Source organism: Narcine bancroftii, chromosome 13 (genome assembly GCF_036971445.1).
Source record: "Narcine bancroftii isolate sNarBan1 chromosome 13, sNarBan1.hap1, whole genome shotgun sequence".
NCBI classification, from domain to species: domain Eukaryota; kingdom Metazoa; phylum Chordata; class Chondrichthyes; order Torpediniformes; family Narcinidae; genus Narcine; species Narcine bancroftii.
Window position 1 is genome coordinate 69,585,373 of NC_091481.1, and position 23,929 is coordinate 69,609,301.

Sequence of the window (23,929 nt, forward strand, 5' to 3'; positions counted from 1 at the left end):
TTGCCCTGAAAGGTAGATTTTCAGGAGGATGTTGGGGAGAGGCAGATAAACTTTAAGAAATTCAGAGCCAAGATTTGGCAGCTAAAGACTTGGCCTTCAAGGGAAGTGTGAGGTCATTTGGAGATGATAGCAAGGCCGGAATTGGAGGAATGCTGCAACAGGGTACAGAGAGAAGAGGCTCAGGAGTGATTTGAAGATCGAGTGGGAATTTTAACGTAGAGGTGGATTGAAGTTCCACGTCGTACAGCAGGTAGAAGGATAATAATAATGTGGATGAGAAGTAGAAATGTGGCAGTCCGCATGATATCATTCACACGAGAAGACAAAAAATAATCAAATGCAACGATAGGTCACCTGACTCAAACTGTCCTGCTGCTCAACAAGGATAGGATTCCCCTTGTCCTCACGTACCACCCCAGCAGACAGTCTCCACATCCAACTTATCATTCTCTGTCATCATCACCATCTACTACACGATCCCACCACTTATTTTCCTCCCCTCTCCGCCTTCTAGAGACCACTCCCTCCGTGACTTCCTTGTTCACTCCTTCCTTCCCACCAATCATCCCCTTGACACCTACCCCTGTGGCTGCAGGAGACAGACACATAGAACCACACAGCACAGAAAACAGGCCCTTCTTGACTGCACCAAACTATTTTTCTGCCTGGTCCCGCTGATTTGCACCCAGTCCATATCCCTCTATGCCCCTCCCATCCACATGCCTGTCCACATTTTTATTGAATGTTAAAATTGAGCCCGCATTCACCTCTTCACCACACGCCCAGCACTCTCTGTGTGAATAAATTCCCCCTAAACTTTTCCCTTTCACCCTTAACTCATGTCCTCTGGTTTGTATCTCACCCACCCTCAGCAGGAAAAACATTTACTCTGTCTGTTCCCCTCATAATTTTGTATACCTCTATCAAATCTCCCCTCCTTCTACCTTCCAGGGAGGTATAATAAAGTCCTAACCTGTTTAACCTTTCCCTGTAACTTAGTTCCTGAAGTTCTGGCAACATCCTAGTAAATCTTCTCTGCACTCTTTCAATCTTTTTGATATTTTTCCTGTAGTTAGGTGACCAAAACTGCACATAATACTCCAAATTTGGCCTCATCAATATCTTATACAACTTTACCACAACATCCAAACTCATATTCAATACTTTCAGGTCACAGATTTATTGTCAGAGTACAAGGCACAGCACAATTAGCGTAGTGGTTAGTGCAACACTATTTTACTGTAGAGCCAGCGATTCCGATCGGGACAGGGATTCGAATCCCGCGGTGTCTGAAAGGAGTTTGTACGACCTCCCTGTGTTTGCGTGGATTTTCACTGGGGGCTCCGGTTTCCTCCCACCATTTGAAATGTACCGGGGTGGGGGATTGTAAATTGGGCGGCACAGACTCGTGGGCCGAAATGGCCTGTTACCAGGCTGTACGTCTAAAAATGATATTACATACAGCCATGAGATTATTTTTCCTGTGATCCAGGCAGAATTACCATCTATTGGTACTGTGGAAAAAAAACTGTTCACAATCTACACATGCAAACAAATAAAGAAATGTCAAACAAACTGACTGTGCGATACAGAGAGAAAAAAATCAATAAAGTGCACAAGTAAGAGTCCTTAAATGAGTCCAATGTGCCAAAAGCTCTCTCAACAACCCTATCTACCCAATGTGTATCTTTCAGTTACTGCCATGAGCTTTTGTATATTGTGAATGACAATGGTCAATGCTAAAAGTAATTGAAAGAAAGAACATTTTTTAATTTAATACTGCTTGTTTTTTTCTCTCTAAATTCTTGCATTTATTTTTGCAGATGACCTCTCGATCCCACTAATAATGGGTGAAATAACCCCCCCCCCCCACCATTTCTTCTACCTCTCTCTGTCTCTCTCACTCTCTGAACAAAAACAGTTCCTTGAAATATCACTGCCTACTTACACTCCATGAGTGAGGTTATGTGTGATGACGCTTTGGATGGGGACATTTTGCAAAGTTTAAGATGTGATGTGCTGTCACAGAAACTTTCCTTTTCTTGAGAACTACTTCAAAGTGATTCCACTTCCTCAGTGAGCAAAGTGCTCGCCAATCACTGGCTCAGCACACTCTGCTGGGAGGAAGGGTGAAACACTGGCACAATCTCACAGGGAGATAAAGTCCCGCAAAACCCGGCTAGCTCTGCACTGAAAGGGATGTGTCCCGAAGGTTATGAGGAGGACGCACTGTCTTTGGAATGTGTTCTGGACATCACAGGTAGGAATGCAAGAATGATCACTACTAGAATCCATGTGCATGCGTGTGCATCTGAGTGTGTGTTCATGTAGTCAGGGATAATTGTGTAAACCCAGTGCAAGTGTGAATATGAGTGTGTATGCATATACTTGTTATTTGTGTGCATGTGTATAATGTGTGTGTGTTGGCACGTCTGTATGTGCGTGAGGCTGTGTTTGTGTGTATGCATGTGCGTGTATAGTATGTAGTGTGTGAGTTAGTGTGTGTGTGCATGTGAGATTGTAGGTGGTGTTTTCTGTGTATGCATGTGCGTGTGTATAGTATGTAGTGTGTGGTGTGTAGTGTGCGTGTGAGAGTATGTGTGTGGTTTTTTGTGTGTACGCAGGTGTGTGTGTGAGTGTTGAAAGAAATGCTTGAAATTTTGAGTGGAGGCATGTGAGAATGGGTGGGTCTGGCATGAGCTTGTGGTGCCAGTGTATATTCGGATGCACGCATGTGTGCGGAATTCTGTCTGCGAGAGACTGTGTGTGTTTGAACTTCCACCTTATTAGGACACTCAGTGAGTACTGCTAGCTTCAGCAATGCTGATAAACACTCGGCTGCAAGGGTTCCGTACCAGCTGCCTGCACCACCACAGAGAGGTTCAGTAATCAGTCAATCGCAAAAAGTGCCATCCAATTGTCTTCATGCCCACGGCATCCAGATTGGTTCAATATTCTCAGTGAGTTAGTAGATTGACTTGGTGACAGGAGAGCAAGGGTGAGAGTTTTGCAAATTGGAAACCTGTACACAGTGATCTTTGTCAATGAATACCATGTATACTCAGGTAATTGTACCACGTAGAAAATGAATCCCCCCATTTTCTTTGGCCCCAACCACCCGCCCATCCGAGCTCCCGACACTCAAACTGTGGACTCAACCTGGAGTTCCCAAGGCCACAACCGTGGATCTTCAACCTAGCCACCCCGAACACCAGAGCTCCCAATGCCTTGGCTGCGGACCCTCACCCCGGCTGTCCGCCAGTGCTCCTGACACCCTGGCTACAGACTCTCTGAGGCCCTGGCCATCCACCCATCCAAAGCTCTCAATGCCCCAAACGCGGACTCATCACCTAGTCCATCACCTTGATCGTAATTGTGCTTAAATTGGTATCTGTGTAAAAGTCAACCCCTCAAATTGACCCAAAAAATTGGACCAAATATTCGACGTTTACACGAGTATATATGGCATGAACAATTTGGAAAAGAATGTGACTGGTTAGGTTTGCGGAAGACACCAAAATTAGTGCAGCACTTCTCAGGTTTTGGCTGTGGAACCCTTAGACCTCTGTCAAAGTTTCTTCCGACTAACTACATAAAACACAAAATACTTTCATGATTTCAGTCCATGCACCCCCCCCCCCCAAAATGTGCTTCGGCCCCCAGGGGTTGAGTATGGTCCCCGTTTGAGAGTGGACGTTGAACAGTTTGTCTGTTACAGCAAGATCGAGATCACTTGGGGAAAGAAGGGAATGGCTGATGGAATTTAATTCAAGATAAGCAGAAAATGATGAATTTTGAGAAGTTAAATTACAGAATCAGAAGTTATTGAACATGTTATGATATTCATTATTTTGTGGCAGCATCACAGTGTAAACATTTATATAAATTACATTTAAAAATAAATTTGTGTGCAAATTTGCAAAAAGAAGAGAAAGTGAGGTTGTGCCTGTGGTTCATTGTCCATTTAGAAATCTGATGGCGAAGTGGAAGAAGCCGTCCTTGTGCCGCTGGGTGTTCGTCTTCAGGCTCCTTCCCGATGGTAGCAGAGTCTTACACTCATAGACATACATAAACACACCCACACTCTCTCTCACACTCAAACTACATACACTCTCTCTCCATTCACACATACAATACACACACTTTCATACTCATAGACTAACACAAACACACACACACTATACTGTTACAAGCCCAGAGGACCCCAAAACCCAGCAGCAACAGAAATTCACAAAGACAAATGGCTTAACAAAAGTTGCTTTTAATTATCTTTAAACATGAAAACAGGATCAAACTTTATCTATTACTATCCACTTAACAACCTAACTTTAACCCCCTTCTAATTTTAAGCACACATGTATGTAATGTGTGTTTAAATTTAGAAAAGTTATTTGATTCACAGTCCAATCTCACTTCTCATTCTTCCAAGTTCACTGGTTACAGGCAGTTCTTATACCGTGCACTGAATTTAACATTTATGAATTTCACCAGGCCTTGGTGCTTGAAAGGTAAATGGCTACCACTCAGGAAAGGTCTTCTTGGTTTTCAGAGAGAGAGATTTGTTGTTCACTGGACACAAACTGATTCCTTCTAATCAACCATGTCACCGTCTTGCTGAAGAAACTAGCCCCATCAGGGTTTTCCAGATGATAACCGAGTTCCTTTTTGTTTCCCTTACTTCAAGTGAAACATTAGGCAGTCAGTCCTCTCCTCTTGTATGAACCACAAGGGCTTTGACCAGGCTGAACTAAGCACTAACAACCAATCTTCAAAATGGTGTTTTTCCACAAGCTTGCCAGCTTGTCCTGTTCCAGTCCCAGCTGCTGCTCCTGTTTTGAATTCTCTCTCCCTCTCACTCAGAAAAAACCCTGTTTGACTCTCTCTGTTTGCAAAACACACTCAGACAGACTGCGGCTCCGAACCTAATCCTCCGAGTTCTTTCATCTGTTGCTTATCAAAACAACAGTACATTAGTGAAGTCTCTATAGGCACTCCCCAAAGCTTTTGCAAAGAAACTCGGAGCCAGCCTGTCTGGCTTGAGCAGACTCCAGGATTTTAAATGAGATCTGTTTTGAAGTGTTTGCATGTGACCTATATTCAAAAACTTGCCACAATTTATCCTTTAAAACATGTCTACTTACAACACAAACACAACATATTCTGTCACAATACACACATGCCTACATACACTCTCAATTCACACACACACACACACACACAGTCTCTCATGAATCATTTCCCCTTTTTGTCCCAGTGATTAGATACAACTAATGAGCATCTCCACAAGGTCAAGAGCAGATCCCACAGCCAAATTGAACCAGAGGAGCAGAAGTGTGGTGGTGCAGACTGAGATAAGAGCCCATGGCAGAAGAGTGAAAGGTGCAAATAGCTCCAGAGCCCAGATGTACTTTACAGAGGTGACTAGAGATCTGAAGAGCAGTGGTTTATTTGTGGCTCAAAGGGGTAATGTCAGACGAGGAAGTGGTGAGGAGTGAGCTGTGAAGGAAGTGGTAACTAACCTTGTAAAATCGTCCTACAGCAACGTGATTATGAGAAGCACTTGGTCACAGCTGGGCTGAAAGGTGCAGCGTAAGTTAGTTCCACTGTTGTAATGCTGCTGACTCTCTTCCATTCAATTCTTCCTTGAACCATAGCATTTTTCTGTGACTGTGACTAACTTCCCCAGCCCTGGTAAATGAGGAGGTTGTAGACCACATGCAGGCAAAACTGGCAGAACAAAGGGCACAGACATTGTGGATCCGTCCTGTACCGCGCTCTTCAATTTCCTCTGCATCCTCTCTGGAGCAATAACATCTTTCCTTCGATGTACTGTCCTAGAACTATCAACAAACACATAAGATTTAAGATTCTTTTATTGTCATGTAATAAAGCAGATGTAATATTACACGAAACTGCCTTGAGTCTACTGTAAAGCAGTCAAAGATTCACCGTTAGCAGAATTTACCCGACACTCTTTACAGTCAGAGAAAGAGAAGCAAAAGGGAGGTCCCCCCAGAGTCACTGAGTGTCTGGATTCACCTCCAGTGCTTCCACAGACTCTGCAGCCACAAAGACTTCAGTCCAAACCATCGGCAACCCAAGCTCCAGATTCAAACCCGACACAATCAGGAGGCCTTTAGTGCCTGAGCCCCCTCGTGAGGTTTAAACATGACTAGAGAAAAATCTAACAAAGGTGCAGGCTATTGTTTTTTGAAGCTATGCAGGGCAAAGAATTCCAAATAGAAGCTTCAGGATTTACAACCAGCGCCAAAGGAGATATATATATCACCATATACAGAACCCTCCTAGTCCCACTGACTAGCACCTGGTCCATACCCCTCCAATCTTCTCCCCTCCATGTAACTATCCAGCTTAACAGAAATCTGAGAGTTGTCTCTGGTCTCGAGGGAAATTCCATGTCGAGGAGGTGCCATGTCCTGGTTCCTTTAAACTCAAAGTATCCAAGTTCCAGCATCAGTTCTCAGGGCAAGAGGCAGTGAAACAGAAATTCCCTTTCCATTGAAATTAGATAAGTATCTGAAAGGAGTTGAATTTTTAAAAATTCATTTATGAGATGCCAAGGCTGGAAATTATTGTTCATCAGGTAGAGAAGGCAACAGAATCTGCCCTCTTAAAACTCACTCCTTCAGCTGGGGAAGGGAGTTCCCGGATTTAGTCAGGTAAAGTTTATTGTCATCTGATTGGACAAGTACACTGAAACCTCATTAAAACGCGATTCGTTAATCCGCGGAATCGCTTACAGCGTGGGTGTCTGTGGACCCCAAACTTTGCAAATTTTGAAAGATAGATGGATGGATTATTGATATGCATTTTGCCCTCAAAATCCATTTCAAAGGGAACCAATTGAAATTATAAATTATTTTAACTTATTTTTAATAGATGCGTTTGACTGACATTTTGTATATTTACATCTTGAATTTAGTTTCTTTGAAGGTGTTAATCTGCATAAATTACCTCCATTATCATGAGTCGATTTACTTCTCACCTATTTTACACCGTGCTTGATCAAATAGTGCCACTTTAATTATGTTTCTTTTCTTTGGCTGTTCCATGACTTGGCTGAAACGTGGTATGAAATCTTGGACCCCATCTACCACGTTCTAATGAGGTTTTACTGTACAAACCGACGAAACTGCATTCTCCAATCCTCAGTGCAAAACACAGAGACATAAAACCAGACGTAACACACATACAGACAAACAATACACATACAGGATAAGTATTTCATCTATACGAATGAATAAATAAATATTGTTTCATGAATATGAGAGTCTCAGAGGGTGAGTGTGAGCAGTTCCTTTGGTCGTTCCGCATTCTCACTGCCTGTGGAAGAAGCTGTTCCTCAGCCTGGTGGTGCTGGCTCTGATCCTCCTGGATCTCTTCCCCGACAAGAGCAGCTGGAAGACACTGTGTGCAGGGTGGGAGGGGTCTTCCCTTAGACACAGCACAGTGAGGGACTGGCGATACATTTCATAAGCAGGATAGTGGAAATCTGGAGTAAAACAGGAAAGTCTGGAGATGCTGAGATTGTTGTTGAAACCCAAGAGATGCTGGAGGTTCTCAGCCGGTCTCGCAGCATCCAGAGGAGGTAAAGATATATGTTTATATAAGTGCGGCAGTGAGGATCACTAGAGTCTTCCCCCACCCCCCCACCATCCCCATCAATGTGATCTGAAGATGGCGCACAATTTCATTGTGCACCCTCTTCCTCCCTGCCCACAGCATCTTTCAGCTGCTCCCGTCGGGGAAGAGATACAGGAGCATCAGAGCCAACACCACCAGGCTGAGGAACAGCTTCTTCCCATGGGCAGTGAGAATGGTGAACGATCAAAGGAACTGCTCGCATTGACCATCTGAGATTCTCACACTCATATTTATTCATATAGATGAAATACTTGTCCTGTATTTGCATTGTTTTGTATATTTTATTTATTAAAGATATAGTATACAGACAAATAAAGAAATACAAATATACAAAACTTTTCTCCCTTTATTCCCCCTCCCCCCTCATACCCTCCCCTCCTCAAAGCTACTCCAAATAAAATAATTGGAGTTAACATTTACTTATTGTTGTGTTGGGTGCCATCTCTTTCCGGGAAGAAATAAAAACTTTATTACATTACTAAACCCATATATTTCATACAGGTCCCACACCTTAATAAAAAAGAGTAATTATCATGTAAGTTATCTTTTCCAGTGGAATACACGTTCGCAACTCAGTGTGCCATCTCTGAATATTCAACGCAATTTCATTTTTCCAGGTAATAGCTATACATTTTCTAGCCACTGCTAAAGCCAGTCAAATAAACACAAGTTGGGACTTCTCCAATTTTAACCCTAAAATCAATGTTGTACTGTATCCCAACAAAAATAACATCGGGTCAAGTTCCAATGAATGTATGAAAGAACCAGTCTCTTTACCACATCGAAAACATAAATCTGAAGAACTAAATACATATTTATTTAACTTCTCAAGAGTTAAATACAGTTGTTAAAGAAAATTATAATGAATCAGTCTGTATCTCACATTTATTAGTTTAGTCATACTGTCTTCACACATAATCATCCATTCTTCCTGAGATATTGGAAGAGCTAAGTCTCCCTCCCATTTAATTCTCAATTTATAGAAATCTGGCTTACTCATTTTACGTTGTAACAAAGCGTACATTTCTGAAATAAATTCTTTTTTGTCTCCATCTGTAAGTTTCAAATTTCGTTCGCTTAGGTAAATTTAACTCACGTCCAAAATTATCTAACAACAAAGCATGAACTTGCTAATATGCAAACAATGTATTTGACATAATTCCAAATTTTTCTTTAAATGTCTACATTTTCTATTAAAGAAAAGAACCAGCTTCATAACAGTCTTGTACCAACTTAATACCTTGCTGTTCCCATGATTTCAAATATTGATTATTCATTGTATATGCATTGTTTGACTGTATGTGTGTTATGTCTGGTTGTGTGTCTGTGTGTTTTGCACCAAGGACTGGTGAACACTGTTTCGTCGGGTTGTACTTGTACAATTAGATGACAATAAATTTGACTTGATTTGATTAGAATCCAAGGCAATTTGAGAAATGAAATTCCTAATAGGGCTCTGAGTCACCGACATTTTAGAAAAGCAAAGGTTACCCAGAAGATACAATAACAGGGGTTTCTTTCATTGACCTGATCTTCTTGATGCAATTCCAGTCCCTGAAGAATCCAGCACAGAGAGCTGGTTCGCAACTGTTGACATACCAGACTTGATAAAGGGTGTGAATGTGGACTACTCCTGGATTGTATACACCACTGTGGCATCAGCTGCACTTGTTGCTGGGCTGATGGTCATTGTCTTCATCTCAGTACTCATTAAGTGGCAGAGGACAGAAGGCAGAAGAGGTAAGCACGATGAGCTCATGATCCACTATAACGTTCAGTACGATGCTATTACATTACCAATGATCGGGATTGGGGTTTGAAACTTGCATTGTCTGTGAGGAGTTTGCACATTCTCTCCATGTCTGCCTGGGTTTACTCCGAGTGCTCTGGTTTCCTCCCACCATTCTATATGTACCAGGGGTTGCAGGTCATTTTGGTATGATTGGGAGGCATGGACTCATGGGCTGGAAGGGCCTGTTACTATGCTGTATGTCTACATTTAAAGCTGGTCAGGTTTTAGCTCCTGTTCACCTCGAGTTGGACCAAAGGGTAGAACTGACAGGATTTTTCTTCTTAAACCAACGCAGGGGTCAAGTGCAATACACCAACGAACTGGAGAAACTCAGCAGTTCATGCAGTGTCTGCAGGAAGTAAAGGGGAACCAACGCTTCAGGGCTGGGCCCTCTGCTGGGAGCCAGTATTCATCATAAAGGCTGCGTATTTCTATAATATGGGCCCGGATGGGAGATAGCCTTCATTACTGGCCTCCATTAAAGCAGGAAGCGGGAGTGGTGTGGGAATCAGTGATCATTTCTGCAGTTCATCACAGGAAAAATGTAGCCCCACTCAAAGTGCCGATCAAGGTGGAATGCTAACACTTAGAAAAGATTGTTCCAAGAATTCAGACCTGTACTTTCTTGACGTCTTTTTAAAACTCCAAACCCTTTCAAAGACTTCTACATTTCAAAGTGCGTCTGATGGCATTCCCTCTGGGAATGCTGAATTATTTCATCTTTCATTTCTTTGATCCAGTCTTCTTTTCTGTCAGCCCTTTGCTTTGCTCTGTTTCCCGCACTCGCAACAAGATTTTTGAAGGTAGACTCATCCCCTTGTCCCTCCCTCTATAGTGTCACCTCAGTGGCTGATATTTTGTGCTCAGAGTGGGAGATTAAAGACACTTAGAAGATCTTCATCACCCACATTTCTATCACCATTAGTTTGTTTTAAACTTTTCTTTTAGGAGAAAGATTTTTTACTTTACAATGTCTAAAATTGCACTATGTTGTCACTGGTTTATCACCAAGAACATGATTTTATTCCGGATTTGACACTTTTTTTTATTTAACACATTTTCATTCAGCCAAGTGTAAGTGGGACATTTTGGTCAGTATGGGCAAGTTGGACCAAAGGGCCTATTTCCACGCTGTGCGACTCTATAACTAGATCACCTAACACGGCACTGAAAGGGTTTCAAAACTAGATTAAAAAAAAAATTATTAACAAAAAAAAATCAAGGAATTTAAATACGCTTCAAACACAAGCCAACGCTGAAGTCCACAAAGTGTGTGTGCAAATAATACATGGATTTTCACAGGTACAAATCTTTTACTTTTTCCAGTTAATAATATCGAGGAGGCGCCAGAAGAGGCTGATAAATTGAATGGGATTGCCTCAAGAAATGGGAGTTACTGCTCGCAAGAGAACAACAGCAATTCTCAAGCGGTGAATTGGATTTCCAAAGACTTGGAGGGATTCAGGAATACAGGAGCTTCCCAGTTCAACAATGGCTGCACTAGAAATCATCTGCCAGAGAAGAATCCCAACATTTACCAGAGCATGGATCACAGTTTTCCACTGCCTGCGACTGAACTGGGAGCAACTGTCCTGGTCACCACCAAAACTACCCAGAGATACAGTGAAAATTCCAAATGCTAAACTTCCTTGAAGAAACTTCTCAGGGAGGGAGCCAAGATCAGGTTAGAGTGACTGTGGCAGATCTGAACCTGTTATAATCACAATATTCCAGTCAGGAACTTCTCTCCAGGGATTTCCTGATTGCCTGTCTGTCTGGATTTTTCGCCAAATCTGCAGATATCCCAGGGGAAATCGCTGAGAGCACAGTTGCATCAATTCACTGGGGGCTCATCAGATCCTTGGTTGCAGTCAAAGCACAGATAACTTCCAAAGTAGCTGAACAAAAGCAAAATGCTGCAGATGCTGCCAAGAGGAAATAGAAGCAGAAAATGCTTGTAAAGTACAGGCAGGATGTGTGCAGTGAGGTACAGGTCAACCTGAATCATCAACCCTGTCTCTCTCCCCAACTTAAGACCATAAGAACATTCAGCCCATCAAGTCTGCCCCACCATTTAATCACGAGGTTATCCATTTCCCCACTCAACCCCACTGACTGGCCTTCTATCCATCACCTGGCTAACCAAGAACCTATTAATCTCGGCTTTAAATACACCCAATGACTTGGCCTCCACAACTGTCGGTGGCAACAAATTCCACAGATTCACCACCCTCTGGCTGAAGAAATTCCTCTGCACCTCTATTCTCGGCAGACACCCATCAGACTTGAAGTTGTCCTCTCTTGTCCTACTCTCCCACTGTGGGAAATAACTTTTTACAACTACTATGCCCAAGCCTTTCAACATTCAAAACATTTCCATAAGATCGTCCTTCATTCTCCTAAATTTGCTTCCTCTTCTGTTGAATCATTTCAGTATTTTCTGCTTTTAATGCCAAATGAATTCACAGGTTCAGAAACTTTCATGTATTAAGTTTTATACAGTTATGACACTGGTTCAATGTACTCTGTGTTTAAGCACTAATGTTGTTTGGAGTAGGGAGGAGGGGTTGTGCTATAAAGGTATTTAATTTCTTAGCTAAGCTGTGTTGAATTAGGAGATGCCAGAAGGAAGTTGTGGCACGTCGGGAATGGGAAAATAGGATTAGATATCAAGTAATTCTGTGGGAGTAGCTCAAGATTCATTATTCGAGATTCTTTTATTGTCATGTAATAAAACAGATGTAATACAACACAAAATTACATTTTGTCTGTCATAAGACAGACAGATTTGCCATCAGCAGAAATTGCCTGGTGCCCCTTACAGTCAGAGAAAGAGAAGTAAAAGAGCGTCCCCCCCCCCAAAGTCACCGAGTGCCCGTGGATTTGCCTCCAGTGCTCCTACAGCTCCTGCAGTCGCACAGACTCCAATCCAAACCATCAGCAGCCTGAGCTCCACATCTGAAACTCCAACATGACAGGAAGCCTTCATCGCCTTTAGGGCCCTTCCGGCCCTCAGCACCCTCTCGAATCGCGGTACCCCTTCAGCCAGTCTCAAGCAAATCTCGACAGTCTGCAGCCCGGGGTGAGACCATTGACTGCAGCCACCAGCAGCTTGTGTGCTCTTCAGCCGCAGAACCCCTCACTGATCCACTGCCATGGTCACCATCCCATGGGTTTCTCCTCTGCTTCTCCTTCTCAAATCTGCGGGTGTTCTCCCCATTATGTGCCCTGCGCCAGTCCCCTGCCTCCCCGGAGTTTGCAACCCCTCGAGGCCGCTGCCGAACACAGGCACCTCCATTGCAGGATTTAAATAAAAAGCCACTGTTGCCTCCTTTAATAGGCTGTTTAAAGCCTGCACGAAGCTGTCAGTGTCTGGACTGGGCGGTAGAACCCTTCGGAGCAGCGCTGTGTCTCCGCTCCCCACTCTCTGTGGGTCTGCACCAGCAGCAGAGCACTACCATTGCAGAGAAACCAAAAGCATAGGATGCATCACCCTCACCAAATAACTGAAGAAGCAGCACTCAGCAGCATGCCCGGTTGGGTGGACACCAGGGCAGCCAATCCCTCTTCATTCTGTGAAAGTCTGCAGACGCTGTGATTGTAGTAAAAACAAAGAAACACTGGAGGAACTCAGCCCGCCTCACAGTGTCCATAAGAGGCAAAGATGTAGGAGCAATATTTCTGGCCTGAGCCCTTCATCAAGGTACGAGCAGGAAGCAGGAGGGCACTTGAATAAAAAGATGTGGGGAGGACAGAAGGCGGGGTAGGGGGAACACAGGCCAAAAGGCCTTCGCTGGACATAGCTACCTGCTTTTTGCTCATATCCTGAAGAAGGGCTCAGGCCCAAAATATCGGTAAGATAGCGTTACCTCCTAAGGATGCTGAGAGACCAGCTGAGTTCCACCAGCATTTCCTTGCGTTTTTTTAGCCTTCACATTCAGTATGGGGCCCCGCAGTGCATTCACCCGAATGTTCTGTTTCAAGAGGCTGTTCTCTAGGGTGGCTGGGGCATTGCCTGAGTCCACAGACTCGGAGGCTGCTGGGCCGGGAGAAGGGCTGGACCTAAAAACCTGGCTGTGGATTGGTGCAGCAGGTCGGCCTGATGGGCAGTACCTGGGATCCACTAGAAAGCCCACTGTATTGAAACTTGGCAAACCTCATGTTCTTGGATTACACTTTGGACTCTAAGCATGGTTAAAGGAACCTGAGAAAAGATTTATTAGGATGTTGAGGAACCGAGTTACAGGTAAAGGTTCAGACTTTATTCCCTGGAGTGTAGAAGAATGAGGGGAGATTTGATAGAGATGTACAAAATTGTGATGGGTATAGACAGAGTAAATGTGAGTCTGCTTTTTCCACTGAGGGTAAATGAGATGCAAACCAAAGGACATGGGTTAAGGGTGAAAGGGGAAATGTTTGGGGGAACTTCTTCACCCAGAGAGTGGTGGGAGTGTGGAACGAGCTGCCAGCTGAAGTGGCGAATGCAGGCTCAATTTTAACTTTTAAGAAGAATTTGGACAGGTACATGGATGGTAGAGGTATGGAGGGCTATGATCCAGGTTCAGATCAGTGGGACTAGGTCACTGTGGCACTGTGTTGTTACTCCCCCCTCTGTTGTTCGAGTGGCTTTCCTTCTGTCTCCGCTCCACAGTGCCCTCACATTGGCTGTCAGTAATTGGACAGATACATGGATCGGATGGGTTTAGAGCAGTGGATCTCAACCTTTTTCTTTCCTCTCACATCCCACCTTAAGTAATCCCTTACTAAACACAGAGCACCTGTGCCATAGGATGAAAGTGGGGAAAACATAGGTTGAGAACCACTGGTTTAGAGAATATGGGACTAGTGTGGGTGGGACATTTTCGTCGGCATAGACAAGTTGGGACAAAGGGCCAGATTCCACACTGTGTGACTCTATGATGTTTTATAAGTGATTATGTTTTGCCTTGTTATTGTATTGGGAAATGAAGAATCAGGAAACTTACTGTTAATTCACAAATGACCTCCTGTTATTTTGCTATTGCCTGGTTCACGTTCCAATGCTTTTTTCGAATTGTTGGGATGGCTACATTTTTATTGAACTATTTATAATGTCTTTCAAGTTTATTTATCATCTGATCGCACAGGTTACAACTCGACAAAACAGCGTTCTCCAGTCCTCAGTGCAAAAACGTGGAGACACACAACCAGACCTAACACACATACAATGCACATGCAGGACAAACGTACCTATTTAAATAAATGTTATGTAAATAAATAAAGTCTCAGGGTTAATGAGAGCAGCTTGAAAGAACATACAAACAGACCATTTCCAGAAAATAAATGCTTGAAAATTGTATCATGGACTGTTTGTGGGAGATGAATCCTGAATAAAGGCATCTTGTTTAAAATAAACCCTTTTGCTAATACTCAGAACTGTTGGGAGGGACGTTTGGCAAGTGTGTTTGATTCTTTTCCATGAGTGTACATTTTGATTTTCAGTCTAAGAATCCAACCAAATTTCTTCAATTATACAGCTTAATCTATACAGTAACTTTGCTGTCCAAAAATAATTTTTACTCAACTTTCAAATTAATAATCATTTGTGTTAAATTTAAATTTTAAATTTAAATGTAGACATACAGCACAGTAATATGAGTCTGTGCTGCTCAAATGTACACCCAATTAACCTCCACCCCCTCTCCCTCCCCCCCCCCCCCCACGCCGGGGTACATTCTGAGTGGAGGAAACCCACACAGATAGGGGGAGAATATACAAACTCCCTACAGACAAGCTGGGATTCAAACCCCGGTTCCGATTGCTGGTGCTGTACCAACCATGGTCCAAAAATCTAGGGGGACATCACATAATGTATAGGAGGAAGGAGGCGGCCTCCCGAAGCTCCCGGGAAATTATTATCAGAAAAGGAAAAAGATAAAGGGGTCTACAAGAACTTACGTAGGAAGAAAAGGGAGAACTTACTCTTAAGGTGAAAATCTTTAAGAAAAATAAGCAATCGCCAGTATTCTTGATCTTCCAGGAGATGTGGAGTTTCTTAGTGGAAGAGGGCCTACTTACAAGGAGAAGCCAGGTGTGAGAGATGGGAAAATTGATCTAAAATTATGAACATGGAAGAAACTAAAGTTCATCAGTAAAATGGCTGAAACCAGTTCAAACAGGATAAGTTTGGGGCTTAGGATGCAGGAAAGCAGAGTCAGCACGATTAACATAAGAATCTTCTATCCTTTGTGACAAGACCATAGGACTAAGATAAGGAATGGTAAGGTACAATAGAATGTAGGAAGTTGAGGTAGTCTGGATCAGATAAGGGTCTCCTAGCCCTGGACAGAAGTACCAAGTCATACATTTCTAATTAGCTAACCATACACAGATTTATACATATGAAATTAGCCAACCCTAGATAGAATGAGTCAACTCTGCATATCAAGAGACTGTAGCCCCGAGAATCAGGAAGGTGTGAATAAGGACAATGACATGAAGGGACACCGACAGGATAACCCCCCCTGGTTCTCCAAGTATACTGAAATTGCACGTAGGCAGGCAGGATTGCCTAATGCCAAACCTCTCCAGCAGGAGGCAGAAGAATGTAAGGGGGAGGGTATTCCTACACTGAAATCAACTGTATAAAAGTTGGGTGAGCCCCAGTGTGTGTGTGTATTCCCAGGGTAAGGGGAAGCACCCAACTTTGCATTGTTGTAGTAATAAATGTTCTTTGTTCTCAATTTTTGTCTCGAGCAATTTCTTTAAAGGTACTTTAATTCCTAACAAATGGGGGCTCGTCCGGGATCACACTCCCTCCACTGACAGAGTACCCCGACGACGAGAGTAGGTGCACCCCGGCTGATTCAGCTGGACTCACGGGCGACGGGTGGCTGGTCAGTGGAAGAAGCGAGTGATATCCGAGAAGAGGCATTGAGAACAAACGGCGGAAGGACGCGCGCTAGAGCAGTACTGCCAGAACTCGGTAAGAGTATTTTACTTGTTCCTAAGTATGGGAATAGCGGGCAGTAGAGATGAGAGTCCTGACACAGGACGTGACCACCAGATAGCTACGTACAGCCCGCTTGGGATGATGTTATCTGAGTGGGGCACAGGAAAGACCCGCGGTAAAGACAAACTGACGACGGTCAGGTATTGTTGTAATGAATGAGTGAGATACCCGGTTAAAGGGAGCTCCGTGTACTGGCCAAAATTCGGATCCGAGGATGAATGGATGTGTGAAGCTTTGAACTTATGGCTCTATCAAAACCAGCCAGACAATGTTGAGAGCAGGGAATATGCAGCCTGCTGGCTCAAGGGATCCATTGAACAGCTGGTTTTGAATGAGAAAGAATCCAGGGATAAGAGAGAGGAGGAACCTCTTGTCCCTGAATCACAGGGTTGGGATGTGTTACATTCCCTCCCTCCACCCTATGTTCCTCCTATGCCAGCTCCTATCTTTCCTTCCCCTCCTATGACCTACCCTTCTGCACCTTCCCCACCTCCCCCACCACTAGAGAAGAGAGAAGAGAGCAGGAGTGGTATGATAACTTGCTCACAAAGCACTCGATTACCACCTCTGTTGGCAGGAGAGAGAGGTAACTTTAATTCAGAACAGTGTGAGACTCTTCAGGAAGAAAGGGCAGAACCCTTTGATTCATTTCCCAGGGAGCAGGAACCCAGACCTAATAAGCCAGAAACCAATTGGATGAGACCACTGCGGGAAGTTCCCATGAGAGAGGGTCTCGGTTTCGTAAATGTGCCCCTGACCAGTACTGAAGTGTGTAACTTTAAGAAAGAACTGACCTCCCTGATAGAAGATCCCCAGGGATGTGCCGAACAGTTAGACCAATTTTTGGGACCAAATATATATACAATATGGGGGTCTCGACATAGAATCCCCAGCAGGGGAACAATTGGTACTAACAGGTTTTGTTACCAACTCAGCCCCAGACATTAAGAGAAAATTACAAAAGACAGAAAATTGGCATGAGCAGGGAATAACCCAGCTTCTACAGATCACACAAAAAGCATTTGTCCAGACATCTGAGGATAAGCAGAAAGCAAAGGCTAACATTTTGATGCAAGCAGTTAAAGGAATAGTAGATGAGTAACATGAAAAAAAAAAAGGCAGGGACTGTGTGCCAGCTCCTGAATGTTGGGAGAAGTGCAGGGAGTGGGAGAGTAGAGACCAGAGATAATTTCATAAATCACGACTTCCCACTTCAGTCACTGACCAATATTGATTAAAATTCATGCTAAAAATTAAATGTCATAAATGATCGTTTTTCAATACTGTAGAATTAGCGAATTTAACTACCAGTTAATTCCAATTTATGAAATAAATTGTATTTAAATGTGATTTTGCACAGGGAGTACCTGAGAGTTGAGTGATGTTATAACATTTGCAGGGAGAAATGTTTGCGCAAATAGGGTGAGTTCTATACATCTTAACTTTAAGTGTATGTGAGATAAAGAAAGGATCTGATGTGTAAAGTGGCTGGATCAGCCAGTTGAAGGGGGAGTGTGCATGTCCCTTTAAGTGCACTGTGGCACTTGAAATTGAGGCTTCAGGCTCTTGTCTTGCAGTTAGAGGTATGGAGCCCTATCAACACATTTAATACATTTCTTCTACACATTCAGCAGTCAAGGTCCGTGAGTTTAAAGATCACCCACCTCTGGAGAATAAAGATACCTCTGGGGATTCCTATGGGGATTCCTATAAGTTTAATCATTCATTTCTCTGGTGCATTTTCCTCTGGAGTGAAATTAATGCCTCAGCACAATTTCTCTGTATTGCCGCTGTTATTTAATTCATGATAACTTTCCCCATTCATCAGGTTTATATTTAAATCCGGTAGTGCAGAAGTTACATTGTAAATAATCACGGAGGTAAACCCTGCGCGACTGGATTCAGCTTAATGGAGAAATAAACCTGCGAACTGGTCTATGGTGCTGTGTGAGTATTGCAATAGGTGGAATATGATTTAAATTGGTGGCATAGTTCAGAACAATTGGGTGCATAAGAATAATAATATCATTGAGAACTCACAGATCTTGTACCAGATGCTATTCAGTACATCTTGACTTAAGGACTGGAAAAATTGGCATGTTAGAATGAGATTGGCATGGTACCAATATTTCTTGATTCAATAATGACTCCACAAGCTCCAGGATTCATGCAGCAGAACTTTTAAGTGGAATATAATAGAAACTAGCCTGTACTTAAATTATTGTGTGTGCAATCTTCATAAGAACATCTTTAACTTTTTTTTGGTGCCTGTTTTACAGACTGTTTTAAATAAGGCCAGCTCCTGTGAGCTGTGGCACAAGGCATTTTACTTAAGGCAGAACTAAAGGTTGAATATGTTTCAAGTTCTCTTGCAGGGGCTCTTGTGCTGCAATGTCTGTTATGTACTCACTCTAACAAATTGGAGGGTTGTGCCCCATACAGACAAGCAGCTCCAACTGCATTTTAATAAGGTCTAACATATTCAAAACCCATGCAAATATGGTTTGTGTTTCATTTTACAATTTTTACACTAACACAAAGGAAAGTCAGATTGTTACAAAGTGCCGTAATTTAACATTTTTTTTCGTTTCTTTAATGGTTTATTCAGTTATTGTTGTATTTTACTTGTCTTTTGATTATTCAGTTATTGTTGTATTTTATTGCAGTTTTCAATGAGCTTGACATTTATTGTGGTTTTATTCAGTTCTTATTGTATTTTATTGCAGTTTTCAATGAGCTTTACATTTATTGTGTTTTATTCAGTTCTTATTGTATTTTATTGCAGTTTTCAATGAGCTTTACATTTATTGTGCTTTATTCAGTTCTTATTGTATTTTAGTGCTGTTTTTAATGAGCTTTACATGTATTGTTCATTGTTGTTTACTAATTTCTTTGGAATATTGTTCGTTAATGTTTTAAGCCCCCCTGGAATAGGGGCAGCAGAGGTTACAATTCAGCTCCTTTAGAATGTAGACAGGGCATAGATTTAATGTATAATCATAATGGGATATAAGGGATCCCAATACGGACCAGGGGAATTAAACAGCTTTAGTGGAGTACATCTAATTTGTATCATAGCCTACACAGGTATTAAAGACAGGAGTTTTGAAGCGATAGCACAAAGGACATGGTGGGACAAAGACAGACAGAATGGTAGTCAGCATTGTACATGTAACAGAGAGAGAGAGAGTTAATACATATGCTAATGTACACAGACAGGCTGCAACTCACAAGTTCAATGATATATATGCTAATGTTAGCAGACAAGCTGCAACACACAGTTAAATCACAAGAAACAATCCCCCCTGCTTGGTCACTTTTCATCACCCCATGAAAGGGAGCACCAGTTTCCAACAACGTGAGCTGCTTGACACTTTAATATCAGGCTCCAAACAGCCTTCGGAGATCGGTGGCCCTAGGGTTCGGGGCTGAAGAGGACATCAGATACGAGCCACAATCAAACGGAACCGCCTGACTACTGCTACTCGTTCGCTGCTGAAGGCAGCGCTTCTCATAGACTGCTACTCGTTCGCTGCTGAAGGCAGCGCTTCTCATAGACTGCTACTTGTTCGCTGCTGAAGGCAGCGCCTCTCACAGACTTCGTCGGGACAACACTTAACAAAGGTCGTGTGCTTCAAAGACACTGCTTCAATATTTCAACGTATGGGATGGACTAGACTCTTTACTGAGAACTGGAGCCTGATACTCCAAACCCTAATAAGCAGCTGGACTCACTCCCCTGACCTTCATGGTGCTCCCCTACCTAAAGACTTTACACAGACATTACAATTCGGTTATTGACCAGCTGGGTAAAACTACACCTTACACTTGAAAGATCAGTGTTACTGATCTAAAAGAAAAGTGAGGAGAGGGGGTGGGGGATCAGTCACACTGACACTAGTAACCAAAGATCAGTAACACTGATCATGGTGAAAGATCAGTATTACTGATCTAAAAGAAAAGTGAGGATTGTGAGAGATGGGAAAATTGATCTAAAATTATGAACATGGAAGAAACTAAAGTTCATCAGTAAAATGGCTGAAACCAGTTCAAACAGGATAAGTTTGGGGCTTAGGATGCAGGAAAGCAGAGTCAGCACGATTAACATAAGAATCTTCTATCCTTTGTGACAAGACCATAGGACTAAGATAAGGAATGGTAAGGTACAATAGAATGTAGGAAGTTGAGGTAGTCTGGATCAGATAAGGGTCTCCTAGCCCTGGACAGAAGTACCAAGTCATACATTTCTAATTAGCTAACCATACACAGATTTATACATATGAAATTAGCCAACCCTAGATAGAATGAGTCAACTCTGCATATCAAGAGACTGTAGCCCCGAGAATCAGGAAGGTGTGAATAAGGACAATGACATGAAGGGACACCGACAGGATAACCCCCCCTGGTTCTCCAAGTATACTGAAATTGCACGTAGGCAGGCAGGATTGCCTAATGCCAAACCTCTCCAGCAGGAGGCAGAAGAATGTAAGGGGGAGGGTATTCCTACACTGAAATCAACTGTATAAAAGTTGGGTGAGCCCCAGTGTGTGTGTGTATTCCCAGGGTAAGGGGAAGCACCCAACTTTGCATTGTTGTAGTAATAAATGTTCTTTGTTCTCAATTTTTGTCTCGAGCAATTTCTTTAAAGGTACTTTAATTCCTAACACAGGGGTTGTAGCCCGTCCTGGCCCCTGCGCAGATAACTCAATGTCTGGGAGGAACGGCTGCGTCTTTGGCATCGGGGCCAAGAGATGCTCTGGAAGAAGAAGAAGACAAGAGACTGTGCATGCACACCTCTGTGCACATGCACGATGCTCAGCGTCACCGACAGAAGCAAGGAGGTGGAGGAACAACTCTCTTTCAAAATGGCGATTTAGACAACGATCAAAAAAAACAGAAGATGAACTGATAAATGTTCAACAAAGCAATAGCACTAATAAAGATAGAGTGCAAGTTAAAGAGAAATATACTTACAAAGATATAATGAAAACACTTTTAATTAAAGATCAAAATACAAATAAGAAATTGGATCACCTTTTAAAAGCTGTGACCAGATCAGAGGTAGAAATTCGGACTTTAAATGAAAGAGTGACTGAAGTGGAGGAAAAAGTCGACGAAACAGCAGAAAGAGTGGACATTGTGGAAAAAGAATTAAGTGAATGGGCCACAGAAAAAGCAAAAATATGGGAAAAGGTGGATTCTTTAGAAAATTTTAGCAGGCGTAATAATGTTTAAAAAAGGGGGACTGAAAGAGGGAGAGGAGGGGGGGCAAAGCTTATCTGCTTCTTTCAAGGATGGTTACTTAAACTTTTGAGAGTACAAAATGTCAGAACTGAAATAGAAATTGAGAAGGTGTACAGATCCCCTTTCTCTCGTCCAGGACACACTGTATACTCATTCAAAATCGTGAAAACATATTAAGAGCAGCAGCAAAGAAGATTAAGGAGAGAGAGAAGGACAACCTCTCAAAATAGAAGGTGAAAAAATATTTTTTTATCCAGACATTAGTGCTATGCTTTTAAAACACAGATGGGAATTTAATCCACTGAAAAGCACCCTCTGGAAACAAGGTTACAACTCTGTGCTGCATCAACCAGCTACTTCGCAAATCACGAGGCCAAATGGGCAAAACAAGATCTTTACTGTCATTGAATTTTTTGAACAAGTTACCAACAAATTCAGAGAGAATGAAAGAACTTCTACGAATATGAAATTTTAAAAATCTGAATAATTATATTTTACCTTCCTATGTATTTGGAATTGTTTGATGTTAATTCTTTGGAAAAAAAGAGTAAAATTCTCTTGGAATTGTTTTACCTGGGAGCTTTGGGGTGGGGGGGGGGGAGCTAGCCTCCAGAACCTATACATATGTTTTATATTTTTATCTTGGGAAAAGTTGACTGTGCTGAGTCTTAGGTCTGTGAAGGGAGTGTGGTATGGGGAAATAGAAAGATAGTTTTTAAATAAATATAATGATGATAAGAGATATAATCCAATCTGAGAAGATAATGTGGTCACTTTAACTTGTTTTTTGCATATATGTAATTCATACTGACATCCCCTGTACCTAGTAAAGTCAGGAAAAATAGACTCTTCTTGTTTGGATGATACTTCTAAGACACTTCTCTCTTTCTTCTGATTTTCTTTGATTTCTTTTTGGGGATTTTTATTTTATTTTCTATTGGGGGAGGGAAGATTTGATTTGGGTTTTAAAAGCCATCATGTAACATGATTACATATTAAGATATTGATATATGAATTTTGAATGTAAATGCATGTACAACTTGAAAAATTCAAAATTAAATATTCCAAACGAAAGTCCTAAAACCCAGACTGCTTGGGGATTGGGTTGGTCCGGAGTTTGGGATTTTCCAGATTCTCGGGCAGTACTTTTAAAACTCAAATTTAAGGAGAATAAACAGGTAAATTTTAATGGTTTATCAACGAAACGTTTTTTTCATCTAAAATACAAAGTACAAAAAAAAAACCAAACACAACTGTAAATACTTTTTCTTATATTTCCACAACTTCCGCATGTTTGCTTGTTGCCACTGGGCATCTGTGGCGCTTACTCATTCACGCAAAAGCCGAGAGTTTTTGATAAGTCCGGACTTCAGATTTACTGTCCGAGTACACACATGACATCACATACAACCCTGAGATTCCTTTATCCTGCAGGCCAGGAAGAATAATCACTTATTGGTCAAGCAAAAAAAAGTACCCATGTAAATTAATAAAGAAATGTAAACAAACTGACTGTGCAATACAGAGAAAATTTTAAAAATCAATAAAGTGCAAGTGAAGAGCCCTTAAATGAGCCCCTGATTGAGTTTGTTGTTGGAGAGTCTGATGGTGGAGGGTAGTGGCTATTCTTGAACCTGGTGGTGCGAGTCTTGTGGGACTTGCACCTCTTTCTTGATGGCAGCAGTGAGAACAGACCATGTGCTGGGTGGTGTAGATCCTTGATGATTGCTGCTGCTCTCCGACAGCAGCGTTCCCTGTATATGTTCTCGATGGTGGGGAGAGTTGCCTGCAATGTCCTGTGATGCATTGGTCACTGCACTCTACAGATGGTGCAGAATCGTGCATTATATCTGCCTGGGCCTCTGATCTGAGTCAAAGAAAGAAACTGTCCCTGGGAACAACAGGGCGCAATGTTCATCCTACGTCAGAATGATGCGATACTGGCTTCAGTCATGCGAGGTTTCTGTTTAATCTCAGTGGGTTCCAGAGCTACTGGGCACTAATGGAACAACTAAGTTTAGTGCCAGATGCAATATTGCTGGCTCTCCACTCAGCTCTGGATCACCTAACCCAATTCGTACATATGGCTGCTCTTCATCGACTACAGCTGAGCTTTCGATACCATTATTCTTTCAGTGCTGGTCAACAAGCTCCAAACCCTCGGCCTCTGTACCCCACTCTGCAACTGGATCCTTGACCATCTCATCGGAAGACCCCAGTCAGTACAAATTGGAAAC

General features: G+C 42.4%; 1 protein-coding gene across 3 annotated transcripts in view; it reads right to left on the minus strand.

The window, feature by feature from the left end:
* Positions 1–1,248: 1,248 nt before the first annotated feature.
* pane1 (proliferation associated nuclear element) overlaps positions 1,249–23,929 on the minus strand; it is a 67,807-nt gene continuing 45,126 nt past the window's right edge. Inside the window, exons 7-8 of one of the 3 annotated variants that reach the window (XR_011348362.1) lie at positions 5,520–5,840; positions 1,249–1,442 (exon numbers count right to left, since the gene is read on the minus strand). Coding sequence is in view for 2 of the 3 variants with exons in the window: in XM_069909997.1 (XP_069766098.1) it covers positions 5,633–5,840 (208 nt within the window). In the remaining variant the exon portion in view is untranslated. Of the gene's footprint in view, positions 1,443–5,403; positions 5,841–23,929 lie in introns of those variants that run through there. The other 2 variants (XM_069909997.1, XM_069909999.1) reach the window with 2 other exon arrangements.